Source organism: Mya arenaria, chromosome 3, assembly GCF_026914265.1.
Source record: "Mya arenaria isolate MELC-2E11 chromosome 3, ASM2691426v1".
Classification (NCBI taxonomy): domain Eukaryota; kingdom Metazoa; phylum Mollusca; class Bivalvia; order Myida; family Myidae; genus Mya; species Mya arenaria.
The window spans coordinates 48528836-48541541 of record NC_069124.1 but is presented as its reverse complement, the minus strand read 5'-3'; the positions used below and the strand labels follow the sequence as shown (position 1 = coordinate 48541541).

Sequence of the window (12706 nt, the reverse complement as noted above, 5' to 3'; positions counted from 1 at the left end):
ATATCTTTGTATGATTGGGTCATGATTTCTTTTATTTTTTTACGATTATGGAGAATAAACATTGCAGAATGACAATTATTACATGGTCTTAAATAAACAGTTATGATCTTAAATAAACAGTCCATGATTGGACGAAGAGCAATTCATGAAGACAGAATAAAACGCTATATTGACCTGTTTATTGATAGACCGGAAACAGTTTATCGTATGACGCCATATTATATAATGCTATATAATGTAATAAAATAGGTATTTACTTATTAGCTTTGAAATAAATTATGCAGTTCATATCGCCTCGGTCAATAATGATTTTTTTGGTCAATATGACAGCATATTTCACACCTAATAAGTAAATGATTGTATATGATGCCTTTTGCACATTACATTATTAAGATGGAAGAAAGCTTGTCAATAAGCTGGCTTCGCCGTCAAATAATCTCTTTAGGGGTGTGCCTTTTTGTACTGCACACAGTCATGAATATTTTCAAATAATACAGCGTGTAAAAAACATGCAAAACTGTTACATCCTACACAAATTCAAATATCCTGCTCTTGTCCTTGATTAACAGAGATCAGACAATGAACTGACCCAACTTTTATGAATCTATCCATACCGTTTATATAATACATATGTGGGGCGACTTCTCCGTATATGGCGCGACTTTGTAGTGGTGCGAGTTTGTGTTGGTATGACTTCTCATGTTACCATCCGATCTAGACTCCGTCGGCAAGAAACGGCTATGAGATATTTTTCCAGATCATACCTGTTTCATAGAACACCATCCAGACAACACAGCACACTGTTACAATTTTGATCCGACACAACAGAATCTGTCACGACATAGACACGATTGAAATCCTCCTAGACTAAATCGAGTTTCCCAAATGTTATGGGACGCACCTAATGCACCAGTCAATTTTGACCACGGCCCCCAGGTCCGGGGAATAGCGGGGACTTTGACTTTCGGTCCAGCCAAGCCCGGGTGAAATCCCTGCCCTGCGGAGACGAACTGCTGGTAAAATTCCCGCCAAATGCCCCCCCCCCCGCCCGCACCCAAGGGACCTTAGGTAAGACCAATTCCCCGCTATTATTTACGACTGCGTTCAGACAACGATAGGATATCCCAGATCATTAAGGATAGTAATCCGACCTTTTTTTTCTTCGTGTCGCAGCGCTGTCTAGTCTCGAACTGGAGTTATAACCGCCGCTTAAGGGACGTCAATTCTAGTAACAAGAAACTCAAACTCCACCCTGTGTTACTTCCCTTATTAACTGTCATTTGGAACTCCTCGACAAATTTGTATGATAATGTTGTTTTCGATAAGAATGGCTCCGAATGATAAACAGTAATTCTGCTTGCCAGGGGAGATAGATGCGTAGGAGACTGCTTGAAACACATTCTGAGCCCCTCGGCCATTTTTATCGAAAACAGCAGTTCCGAATGCTTGAAACAAACAGGTTAACTCCCTTGCTATATCAAAAATACTAACGCTGTCATTCGGAGCTCCTCGGTCATTTTATAGGTTGTTTTCGATAAAATGGCCGAGGAGCTCCGACTGTAACGCTGTGTTACAGGTAATACAGAGAACATGGCGGTCGAAATATCGCTTGAAAACGGCTTATTCAAAACCTATGCATTTTATGCATGTTTCTTGCTGATAAAGATTTTGTCTAATAACGTAATTACCGTTTACTACAGGACTATTCGAAAGGTAGGTACATAATTTATAGTTATACATTAGTTTCAATTTGTCTTATTTACAATGCATATTAACACGGCTTTTATATTGAAATATAAACACTAGCCGTGTTATTCAGTGACAATTAGTTTAATTTCAAATCAATTACCTAAGGCAATACATTTATAAATTTGCGTCACTATTTACCAGTTAAAATCGTTTATAAGGCGGGTTCTGGAATATTCCTTAGTCGCACAATGCCATAAAAAAGCAGCGCTAATAAATAAGCCATTATATGGATTATACATTTAGACTGCACCCAATATCATATTAAGCCAATACCGGATATGTTTAAAAAGGGGATGGAAATAATCATGACTTGCAACATTTACCTGCTGCGCTAGGAGTGTTTGTAAAGATTGTGTACATGTATGATTTCAGAATAGGACTATGCACTGAATATCAGGTTACAGTAGCTATTTCAACAGTAGCTGTTTATGTGCTTTATTTCTACAGTTGTTATCAACCCTGAGGTTTTCCTTAAACATAAATCTTTAAAATATCTATTTTTAATGTATTAACTATGGTGGCACATTACTGCCGTAAAATAACCTGATAACGTTCGCGAATTGTTCCGTGTTAACCACTTAATTTTTGCGATAATTATTTAGGTATCTAGAGAATATTCGCGAAACATTTTCGGTAAGATAAATATTATAAGACTAAATACCAGGCCCCAATTTCTCGAAACTTCTTAAGTCCCTTATAACAGGATTAAGTTAATCTCACTATTTTTGTTGTTCTATAAAATGTGTTATATTTACTTCTTCAAGAATTTTTAGAAATTATTTAGGAATAATCTGTATGATTATCAGAATAAACCATTTTTCATTTATCAAAATCCATTTTCAGTATGTATTTTGGCTAATTGAAATAAGCGACTTAAGCCTGTTAAGCTTAAGAAGTTTTGAGAAATTGGGACCAGCTTGAAAGTGCCAAGAACTGCCACCTGTTACCTTTTTTAGCTGTATAACATCAACAGGTTAAGTAGTCATGATTTACGAATTCCAATTAATAAGTAACATAATATTTAACTGGTTAACTTATAAGATTCGTGTTTCCGCTTATCTATAAATGCATTTTTTTGCTTTTAGCAGTAACTGGTTATCTAGTTATAATTTGCGAATTCCATTTAGTAAGTAACTCACTAACTGGTTAACTAGATAACTAGAAAATTAAGCGGTTAACACGAACCAATTCGCGAACGCTATCAGGTTATTTTACGGCAGTAATATGCCACCATATTATCTAGTTATGGTTTGCGAATTCCACTTAATAAATAACATAAGAACTGGTTGAACAAGATAACATTCTTGCCTTTACTTTCTTTAAACGACCGGAATAACACTTATGAGAAATACTTAACCTAAATAAATTTAGCATAATCTAGCTCAATCATGGAGCTATTTTTTGCAGAATAAATAAACAAAATATAAAAAAGCATTTTTGTCTAGATTAACAATAAAGACAAAGGATAGGATATGCAAAGTAGTAACTGTCTTGATCAGCTATTGTGGGATTAAAGGGACTAGATACCAGTTGTAACAATTGCAAGAAAAAATGTCAAAAACTTACATAAAATTGATATCGTAAAACTCCCCTTTTGGCTTCAAAATTCTGCTTAAGTCACACTTGGGAATGTGACGGGGTCAAGCCATAATGCAGCCATTATAGGGCGCGGGCAGACCTATATAAACTCAACAACAACAAAAATATCGTTGACAGTATGTGTATTAAATTTTAATCTTACTTACTGATATATCACATCGCTTACGACACAGATATCTTTCGCAGTTTTTGCGCATTTTTGTCTACCACGTAAAATTTAGTAAGATTCATATCGAGAGCGTAACATAGCGTATCGTGCATGTATTTGATAAGCTTTGATATCGAGTGTGAAACGGTGTATCGTGCCCGCATTTGATCATTCTTTTTGTTGAGAGCGTAACAAAGCATGTCGTGTCTGTATTTGAAAGTGCTTGATATCGATAGCGTAACACAGCAAATCGTGTCTGCATTGCATAATGCTTGATATTGAGAACATATCATAGCGTATCATGTCTTCATTTGATAATGTTTGATATCGATCGTAACACAGCGTATCATTTGTGCATTATAAAGTGATTGATAGAGAGATGTGACACAGCGTATCGTGTCTGCATTTGTTAAGGCTTGGTGACGATGCCGTGACACAGCGTATCGTGTCTGCATTTGTTAAGGCTTGGTGACGATGCCGTGACACAGCGTATCGTGTCTGCATTTGTTTGGGCTTGACATCGAGAGCGTAACACATCGTATCGTGTCTGCATTTGTTCAGGCTTGATATCGAGAGCATTACACAACATATCGTGTCTGCATTTGTTTAGGCTTGATATCGAGAGCGTAACACATCGTATCGTGTCTGCATTTGGTAAGGCTTGATATCGAGAGCATTACACAACATATCGTGTCTGCATTTGTTTAGGCTTGATATCGAGAGCGTAACACATCGTATCGTGTCTGTATTTGTTCAGGCTTGATATCGAGAGCGTAACACATCGTATCGTGCCTGCATTTGTTTAGGCTTGATATCGAGAGCGTAACACATCGTATCATGTCTGTATTTGTTTAGGCTTGATATCGAGAGCATTACACAGCGTATCATGTCTGTATTTGTTTAGGCTTGATATCGAGAGCGTAACACATCGTATCGTGCCTGCATTTGTTTAGACTTGATATCGAGAGCATTACACAGCGTATCATGTCTGTATTTGTTTAGGCTTGATATTGAGAGCTTAACACATCGTATCATGTCTGCATTTGATAAGGCGTAACACAGCGTATCGTGTCTGCCTTTGATAAGGTTTGATATCGAGATTTATATAACAATTGACTTAGTCGACGCAAGAAATAAAAAGTTAAATGCAATAGATCGCTGGTTCGAGTCACATAAGTGGTACGTTATTCTAACATCGTCATAAAGGACACTTGTGCGTACTGGTTTCACCCCAGAAAACGACCGTAGAGAGATTGCATAATTCTTGTTTTGCCACGACTGAGCCAAAGTAAATTAAATTAATTCGCATTCTTAAATGGCTATTTACAATAAAGCGTAACAAAACAGTGTGTGTTTCGAGTTTCCCGAACTACACTATCGGTTCGACCCGACCCTACCGGTTTCATTGTCATTTCACAATCTTTTCTCACCGTTTTTTCTTTTTCTTTTTTTGATACTTCTTTTCGGTAGTTTCTCGATTCGGAAAGACACCTACTAAGTGTATTGTTTTTGTAGAGCGCTGTAGTTATTCATGACATTTTTCCGGACCAGCATTGTTTATACTGACAATGATATTCAGACACAACTCTACCTGAAATTAATATGGTTAATTAACTAAAAATCACAACCTACCTACCCTTTTAGTGTTTGGTCGCGTAAGTATATATATATAATTATATAGTATAATATATAGTTAGGAAACAAACATCCGTTATTGATTTTTGGTCTAAGTATTCATACAGCGGGTTCCCAGAACTACGTCATTTATAACTGAATGCCATCTGCTTTTGTATGTAATACTTAACGGTCCCTAACCAATCACGCAACACCACAGCCGTAATTAATTATCAATCGCGTTACTACTCTAATGAAAATTGTCGTAAGACGATATTTGAGCAAATATCAACATTTACTGAAAAGGTTCCAGCTTTTGGTATTTTTGTTTTAAAGGGACTGTGTCTCAGGACAATTATCTAATAAAATGTGTAACGCTTTGATATCATAATTGTAAAAAAAAGTACCAAAATGTAAAAAAAATATTGTGTCGGAGACCGGGTTCGAACCCGCGTCGCCAAAATTGAAGTACAGCGTCTTACTCACTGAGCTACAAAGGCTTTTACTAATCAGTTGACATAATAAAGCTATACACCAACGTCGGTAATAACACGTGATAACACCGACTAGCCAATCACGCATAAGGAATGAATTCTACCTGGTAGACATACCCAGTAATCTTTTTTAATGGAAAAATACGAAATAACTGCTAAACTTAAATTAATTGTATACTATGTGGTACTTAAGTTAGTAAGTTTCAATGCATTGTACACATCGATGCCAAGTTTATGTTCGTTTTCGACAAAATTTTCTCTTTGTTTTTCGCTTTTTTTATCATACGTGAGACAGCCCCTTAAACACTCCTTATGATTTGCCACACTTTATTTCGTAATTAAAAAGTGCATTTTACAAACCATGAGCGAGTTACTTTAAGTATAATGCAGCCTGCTGTACATATGTATCACTTAACTTCCTTACAGTATTTTTTTTCGAAATTGTTCAAGGATATTCTTTTGTATTTTCTTCTCAAGTAGCATATTAAACGAGTTTTCAAGTATGTTTTGGTATAAAATTCTCAAGTCTCCGCATAAAATTAAAATCAATATCATTGTGTGCAATTCAGCAGTTTTTCTTTGTATATATACATTACTATTAAATATCTTGATGTTGTCTGTTTACCTTGAAACATATTATATTAAGTTTTTTCCATGTAAGTTGTTAATATATTTTAACGTTTATGCTTGTGTAAGGCGTACAAAGATAATTGTTTGTTTCCACTAACCCAACCGACCCTATTTGTTTCTTGTCGACCCTAATTTTTCTTTTTGCCATAGTGAGGATTTCTCCCCCCCCCCGTAAATTCTTAAAATATATGCAATTTTTACCCTATTTTTTCTTGTCGACCCGGCCCGACCCTTAACTTTCTTTTTGCCATGGTGCGGATTTTCCCCCCGTAAGTTCCTAAAACATGTGCAATTTTTACCCTATTTTTTCTTATCGACCCTAGACTTTCTTTTTACCATGGTGCGGATTCCCCCCCACCCCCGCCGTAAGTTCCTAAAACATATGCAATTTTTACCCTATTTTTTCTTGTCGACCCTAAACTTTATTTTTGCCATAGTGAGGATTTTCCCCCGTAAATTCCTAAAACAAGTGCAAGTTTTACCCCAATTTTTTTCTTGTCGACCCTAAACTTTCCCTTTGCCATGGTGAGGATTCCCCCCCCCCCCCTCCTCTTAAATTCCTTAAACAAGTGCAATTTTTACCCTATTTTTTCTTGTCGACCCTAAAATTACTTTTTGCCCTAGTGAGGATTTTTTCAGACGTAAATTCCTTAAACATGTGCATTTTTATAGTGAACATGTTAAAATTCGACCATTTGATATTTCAAATTTTCTACACTAGTTATATACCCTGATATATGTCGGTTTGGTACAGGATCCCGGTTCTAAAAAAAGGAAATGAAAAAAAAAATGCCTACCTACCTACCTACACAATTTGTTTTTTAAATATTAGTGGAAACAAAGATTATTTTATTGGCCTGATCTGGGACCAATAAACGTAATCTTACTGCTAGGCCTGATCAAGCCATGCGTTAAGAAATAAAACTTGAAACATTAAACCATCAGGATTAACTCCCTTGCTATAAAACAACACAAGTACCTGGTTATTCAAACATGGCGGTCGAAATATCGGTTGAGAACGGCTTATTCAGAACTTATGCATTTTATGCATGTTTCTTGCTGATAAAGATTTTGTCTAATAACGTTATTACCGTTTACTACAGGACTATTCGAAAGGTAGGTACATGGATAATAACTAAACATTAGTTTCAACTTCTTTTCAATATGCATAGTAACAATGTACGTAATACATTACTGATATATGATATACATGTATATGCATATATGATACTTCCTTTCAATTAAATTCAATTACGTAAGGCAAGATACTTGTATCACTGTTCATACATGTCTTCCAAACAAAAGCAGGGGGGCCGGGGGGAGGGGTACATGTCTACTAAAAAAAGCAGGGGGGCTGGGGGGAAGTTCTGAAACCGGAGGGGGAAGGGAGTTCTGAAACCATTTGGGGAGAGGAGTGCTGAAACCATTTCTTAGATGCGTATTGCCGTTAATACTATTTGAATATGCAATCTGGGTGTAAGATATGGTAATCATGTGTTGTGGCATTTACCTGCTCTAGGATTGCGTGTTTGTAATGAGTGTATATGCAGGTCTGGTTTCACAATATGCATTTCCTTATCGAGTGTCGGGTTACGATAGCTGATTTTAAAGCTACACTCTCACAAATTTACCGTGTTGACAACTTTTTTAAAAAAAAAATTGGTCTTATAATGAGCCATTTTTTGCATAAATATCTGAAAACCAGTGATATAAGACTGCTGACAAAAAATCAGATCGCTGTTTTTCATATTTACGTGCTTTATAGCTAAAAGCGTTACTTACGCTTTGAGCAAAATGCATAAAACACCATTTTTAACATTTATATGAAAACCTGCGATCTTATTTTGCCAGCAGTCTTATATTACTGGTTTCCATGCCTATCCGCAAAATTTGGCTCGTTCCAAGGCAAACATAAAAAAGTTGTCAAAACGTTTAATCTGTGAGTGTGCAGCTTTAAGTGCTTGGGATCAACAGTTCATACAACCGGATTTCCATGAACAGTTGAAAACAAGTTGAGGTTTTTACAGGTAATGTGTTTGAAGAATTTCAAATTATTGAGGTTATATAGGCGCGAACGAAATCATAATATTTGGATAGACTGCTTAACTTTTGAGTTTCTTGAACGCCATTGAATATAAGACTTCTTTGCACATACACATCTATATCAACTACATGTAATTGTAGTACCTGTCTATTTACATACACATTTTTTTATGACATGTTCAATTTAAAAGCCTTTTATATACGTCCAAATACATGTACATATTCCCCCTTTCTGTAAATCTAGTGATTACAACCAAGCATATATTTTTGAAGTTTTTCACTTAAATTATATACATCTATAATATCTTGACTACCTTATAAGTGCATTTACCATCGAAATAGGTTTAAAGATTTTATTTGAGATAAACGAGAGTTTACCTGTTTAACTAGATTACTATTGTCAGTTACAATTAACTTAAATAACTGTAGTATCATGGCTGTATGGTATTGCGGAATAATATAAACAAAATGTAAACAGGATGTTTGTCTAGATTAACTAAGAAAACCATTCAGTGTCTACCATACATGTACATTAACAAAGGATAGCGTGTGAAAAGTAGTACATGTAGTTTTTTGCCAGCTATTAGGGACTAAATAGGCACACACCTGTCATCAGTAAACTCGCGATCGGAGCTCCTCGGTCATTTTCCATCGTAAACAACCTCGTATGTATGCCGGTGCATCAGTTGAAATAGTTCGTAATTTTGTTTAAATAAAGTATTACTCTATTGTATTTGTTTTAACGTGTCTTTTGTATTACTTAGATTAAATTGAAATGCCAGTGAAATATATTGCATAAATAGAGATTCACGCGAATAAAGTCTTTAGTTTTAACTGCTTTATTGAAACAACTACACGATCTACTTGCAGCGTAGTTAAATGTAAATAATTCCGACATTGTAAACCGTCCATGTCCGAGGTTGTTTTCGATATAAAATGGCCGAGGATCGCATACAGTTTATGTCTGATTGAGTCAACTAGGATGTGATTGTATACTATTTAGTCATAATCCGTGAATAATTGAAACGATGACAAGGCCAAAACAATGTTATTTGTTTCCACTAACATCCCAAAAACATAGGGTAGGTAGGAAGGTAGGGCATAACTTTTTTCTTCTATTTTGTTTATGTTTTTAGAACCGGGATTCTGTACCAAACCGACCTATATTAGGGTATATTACTTATACAGCAAAATTTGAAATACAAAATGGTCACATTTTATCATGTACACAAAAAAGCATTTTCCGAGGAAATCCACACTACGCTGAAACAAGGTGAAAGTCAAAAAAAAATAATAATAGGGTCGGTTGCGTTGGTGGCAACAAACATTTTTTTACAACTAACGGATTCGTAATTGTTAGAGATTTCTGAAATAGGCGATACTTTGAGCTCTATGCATTAATTTTTTATATTTAATGTTCCCTGATGGTACGAATTCTCTTTTAAAATATGTACAATAAGCCATCCGCTTTGATCGGAGCTGTTTGTTTGTTTTTTAAATAAATTCAAATATAAACTCAAAATATGTTATGATTTTTTAGATGGTTTAAAGTATGAAAAGTCTTCCCGGTATTAAGTTTTTCTGTAAATAAATATATATTTTTCAAAAAAATGTATATTTTCAGTCCTACAGGGTGCCCGAAGATTATGTTATGGCAAATGCAAAAGATACTGGAGGCAGTACCCATCCCGATGTTGAACGAGCTGTCAGGTGAGTGTAAGAATGTTACTGACCAAGGGCAATCTAAAAGCAAGTTCCGTGGTAATTTGTCAACTATCGTTCTGCCGAGTTTAGAGCAGCCAAATTATTTGAAATAATACTTTAAAGCTGCACTCTAACAGATTTACCGCTTTGACAACTTTTTTGTTTTGAAATGTGCCAATTTTATGGTAAATGTCTGGAAACCAGTGATTCAAGATTATTGACAACGATCAGATCGCAGTTATTCATATTTACGTTAAAAAAATATATACACTATCAAAAAGCGTTTTTAACGTTTTAAGAATTATGAGTTTTTCGGCAGTGTTTCAAACAACTGAGACCAGTTCTATTGTAAGTTATCTTATATGACTGAACTGGTGGCATTTAGACCAAAATCATCTGCTTCCGAGACAAAAACTACAAAAAATGTCAAAACTGTCTACCTGTGAGAGTTCAGCTTTAAGATGTCACATTTAATAAGTTTGTCTCGAATAGTGGTAATCAGGCATCCAATATAAACAACATAATGTTAACAACAGAAAAGATAGAACATGCATGTCCGGCTGTCTGCGCAATTACTGAGAACGGTTCAATCTGAGCGTGATCATGAAACTTCACTGATACGTTGCCTTTGTCAGTTGCTTATTCTTATTAATATAAGCCGAGAAGTTTGACTAAAGAACACGGAACTGAGACCATGAAACTTTAGTTTTATATTACCCTTACACAGTAAAAAAAACTTTGTATTTGTTTTTGAGGTATGTAGGTCAGAGGTCAAAGTCACGAAAATGGCTTTATTTTCGACTTTGTATTTGATCAATAGACGGTCACTGCTTTCACGGTCAGTATTTCAAAGGCAAAGACAAGAATGCCTTGTTAAACTTTGCCTGCACATTGAGTTCACAACCACTTATGGGTGGGTCTGCCAAATAGCATGTGTCTATGTTGTGGATTATTCCCATTGTGTTTTGTCAGTCAGTCAAAGGTCAATGCGATGGTGATTGTTGTCTGGAAAACATCATGCGCACAACTAAACCTAGAACCATTCAACCTTGCCAGTAAGTTGTTGATGGCCACTGTTTAGGGAAGCAATAGGTCAGCGGTCAAGGTCAAGGTTAACAGTTGTTGAAATATTTGCCGACTCAGCATTCTTTCACATACGGCCACACCAAAATTGATATCTCGGTCATAGGATTTTTTTCAGAAAAAAATATGAAGCGGGGTGCGAAAAGAAAATACTTTTGAATAAAAACTGACTCCTGGCTTAAATTAAAGCAAAAAGTCATGTGGCCTTATCGCAACACACCGCCCGGTGCTCACGGGATATACTGTCTTTGTAAATAGTTATGCATTCATTTGGTAGGTCCTGTAGCTCTTAAGTTGCAGTAATATTTTGCCAATGTTGTGACAAATTGCAAATTAAGACAGCGGTTCTCGGTGGTGACCTAGTCATACTAAAATGCCGTCCAGGCTTCTGTTTTTTAATGATGTTTAGCCTAGTCCAGGCTAAACATCATTAAAAACCTTGACGGCATTTTGAAATGACTAGGTGGTGACCAATAGCATACTTAATAGATAAGTTAAAACTAACTTTTGTGTATTTCAGAATTCATGTACACGACATTGAAAACATCGTGCCATTCATCTTGATCGGTTTCTTTTACGTCTTGACCGGCCCGACCGTGGCGCTGGCCACTTGGTACTTCCGGTTATTCACGTGTGCACGCCTCTTGCACACCGCCTCCTACCTGCTTAAGTTGCAGCCGTACCGGACCATTGGGCACGTGCTGGCCACCGTCATCAACGTCCTCATGGCCACGAGCACTCTGTGCTCACTTTTTTGAGTTTTTGGAAAGTCAGTGGCAGTGTATACAAACGCTACAGTAGATTAGACACGTTACTGACCTGTTAAATAAAATATCCACCTGTTGTGAATAAATCATAATGAAAATGTTAACGAGAAACTATGTATGAATTGGTTAAGTTTGGAGGGAGGAATCTCAAGAAGAGATATTTTCTTCGCCTGACTCCGGAACACTAACCACATTGATTGAAATTGTACGACTTTTTTTATTTTGGTATTAAATATTTCACTTCACATGGTTGTTCAATATGATATCTTCAGCATCTTTTTTATAATAGCGCTGGGTATAAGCTTACATATGTCAAGACGTCTTCCAGATATCTGTCTTCACATTGTTATGGCTTTATAAAAATGAATATGAAGTCAGATTATCAACCAAATACTGCTGCGCTGTGTCATCATATACCGTAATATATTATGAGTTCTGATCGGAGAAGACGACCCGATATGTGATATCACGGACAAAGGAACCAACCATATCCGGTGAGAGCGACCCGCCCCGATTGTACTTAATGCTCATATAGTACTTCAAATTCGGGGCGAAGGAACCAACCATATCGGGTGAAATCGACCCACCCCGATTGTACTTAATGCTCATATAGTACTTCAGTACTATAGAAAATATGGGGTCACCGCGTGAACAGTTCTGAATCATAATTTATTGTTGACGATTCAGAGTTGCATATCCAGCCACAGAGACTTGAACGTATGTTGCAGATCCGAACAGCTGCCCCTGGCTTACTTTAAATAGTTGCATGTAGTCTCAGTTCGGTAAAAATCAATTTTGACCCTGAAAAAACAACAACAACCATTTATGGGTTGCTTATCACGACATTGGACAAAATTACATGTACAATTAGTACA

The 12706-nt window shown here is 36.2% G+C and overlaps 1 protein-coding gene across 2 annotated transcripts; it reads left to right on the top strand.

The window, feature by feature from the left end:
- Positions 1–1524: 1524 nt before the first annotated feature.
- On the top strand, positions 1525–12076 carry LOC128228986 (microsomal glutathione S-transferase 1-like). Of its 2 annotated transcripts, none has more exons than XM_052940588.1 (3): positions 1525–1713; positions 9902–9987; positions 11585–12076. In XM_052940588.1, exons 1-3 carry the CDS (start codon positions 1591–1593, stop codon positions 11820–11822), a joined length of 447 nt encoding a protein of 148 aa, XP_052796548.1. In that variant the 5' UTR covers positions 1525–1590; the 3' UTR covers positions 11823–12076. The 2 variants fall into 2 exon arrangements, with proteins under 2 accessions (XP_052796548.1, XP_052796547.1); XM_052940587.1 differs by lacking the exon at positions 1525–1713 and adding an exon at positions 7191–7350.
- The last annotated feature ends 630 nt before the right edge of the window (positions 12077–12706 follow it).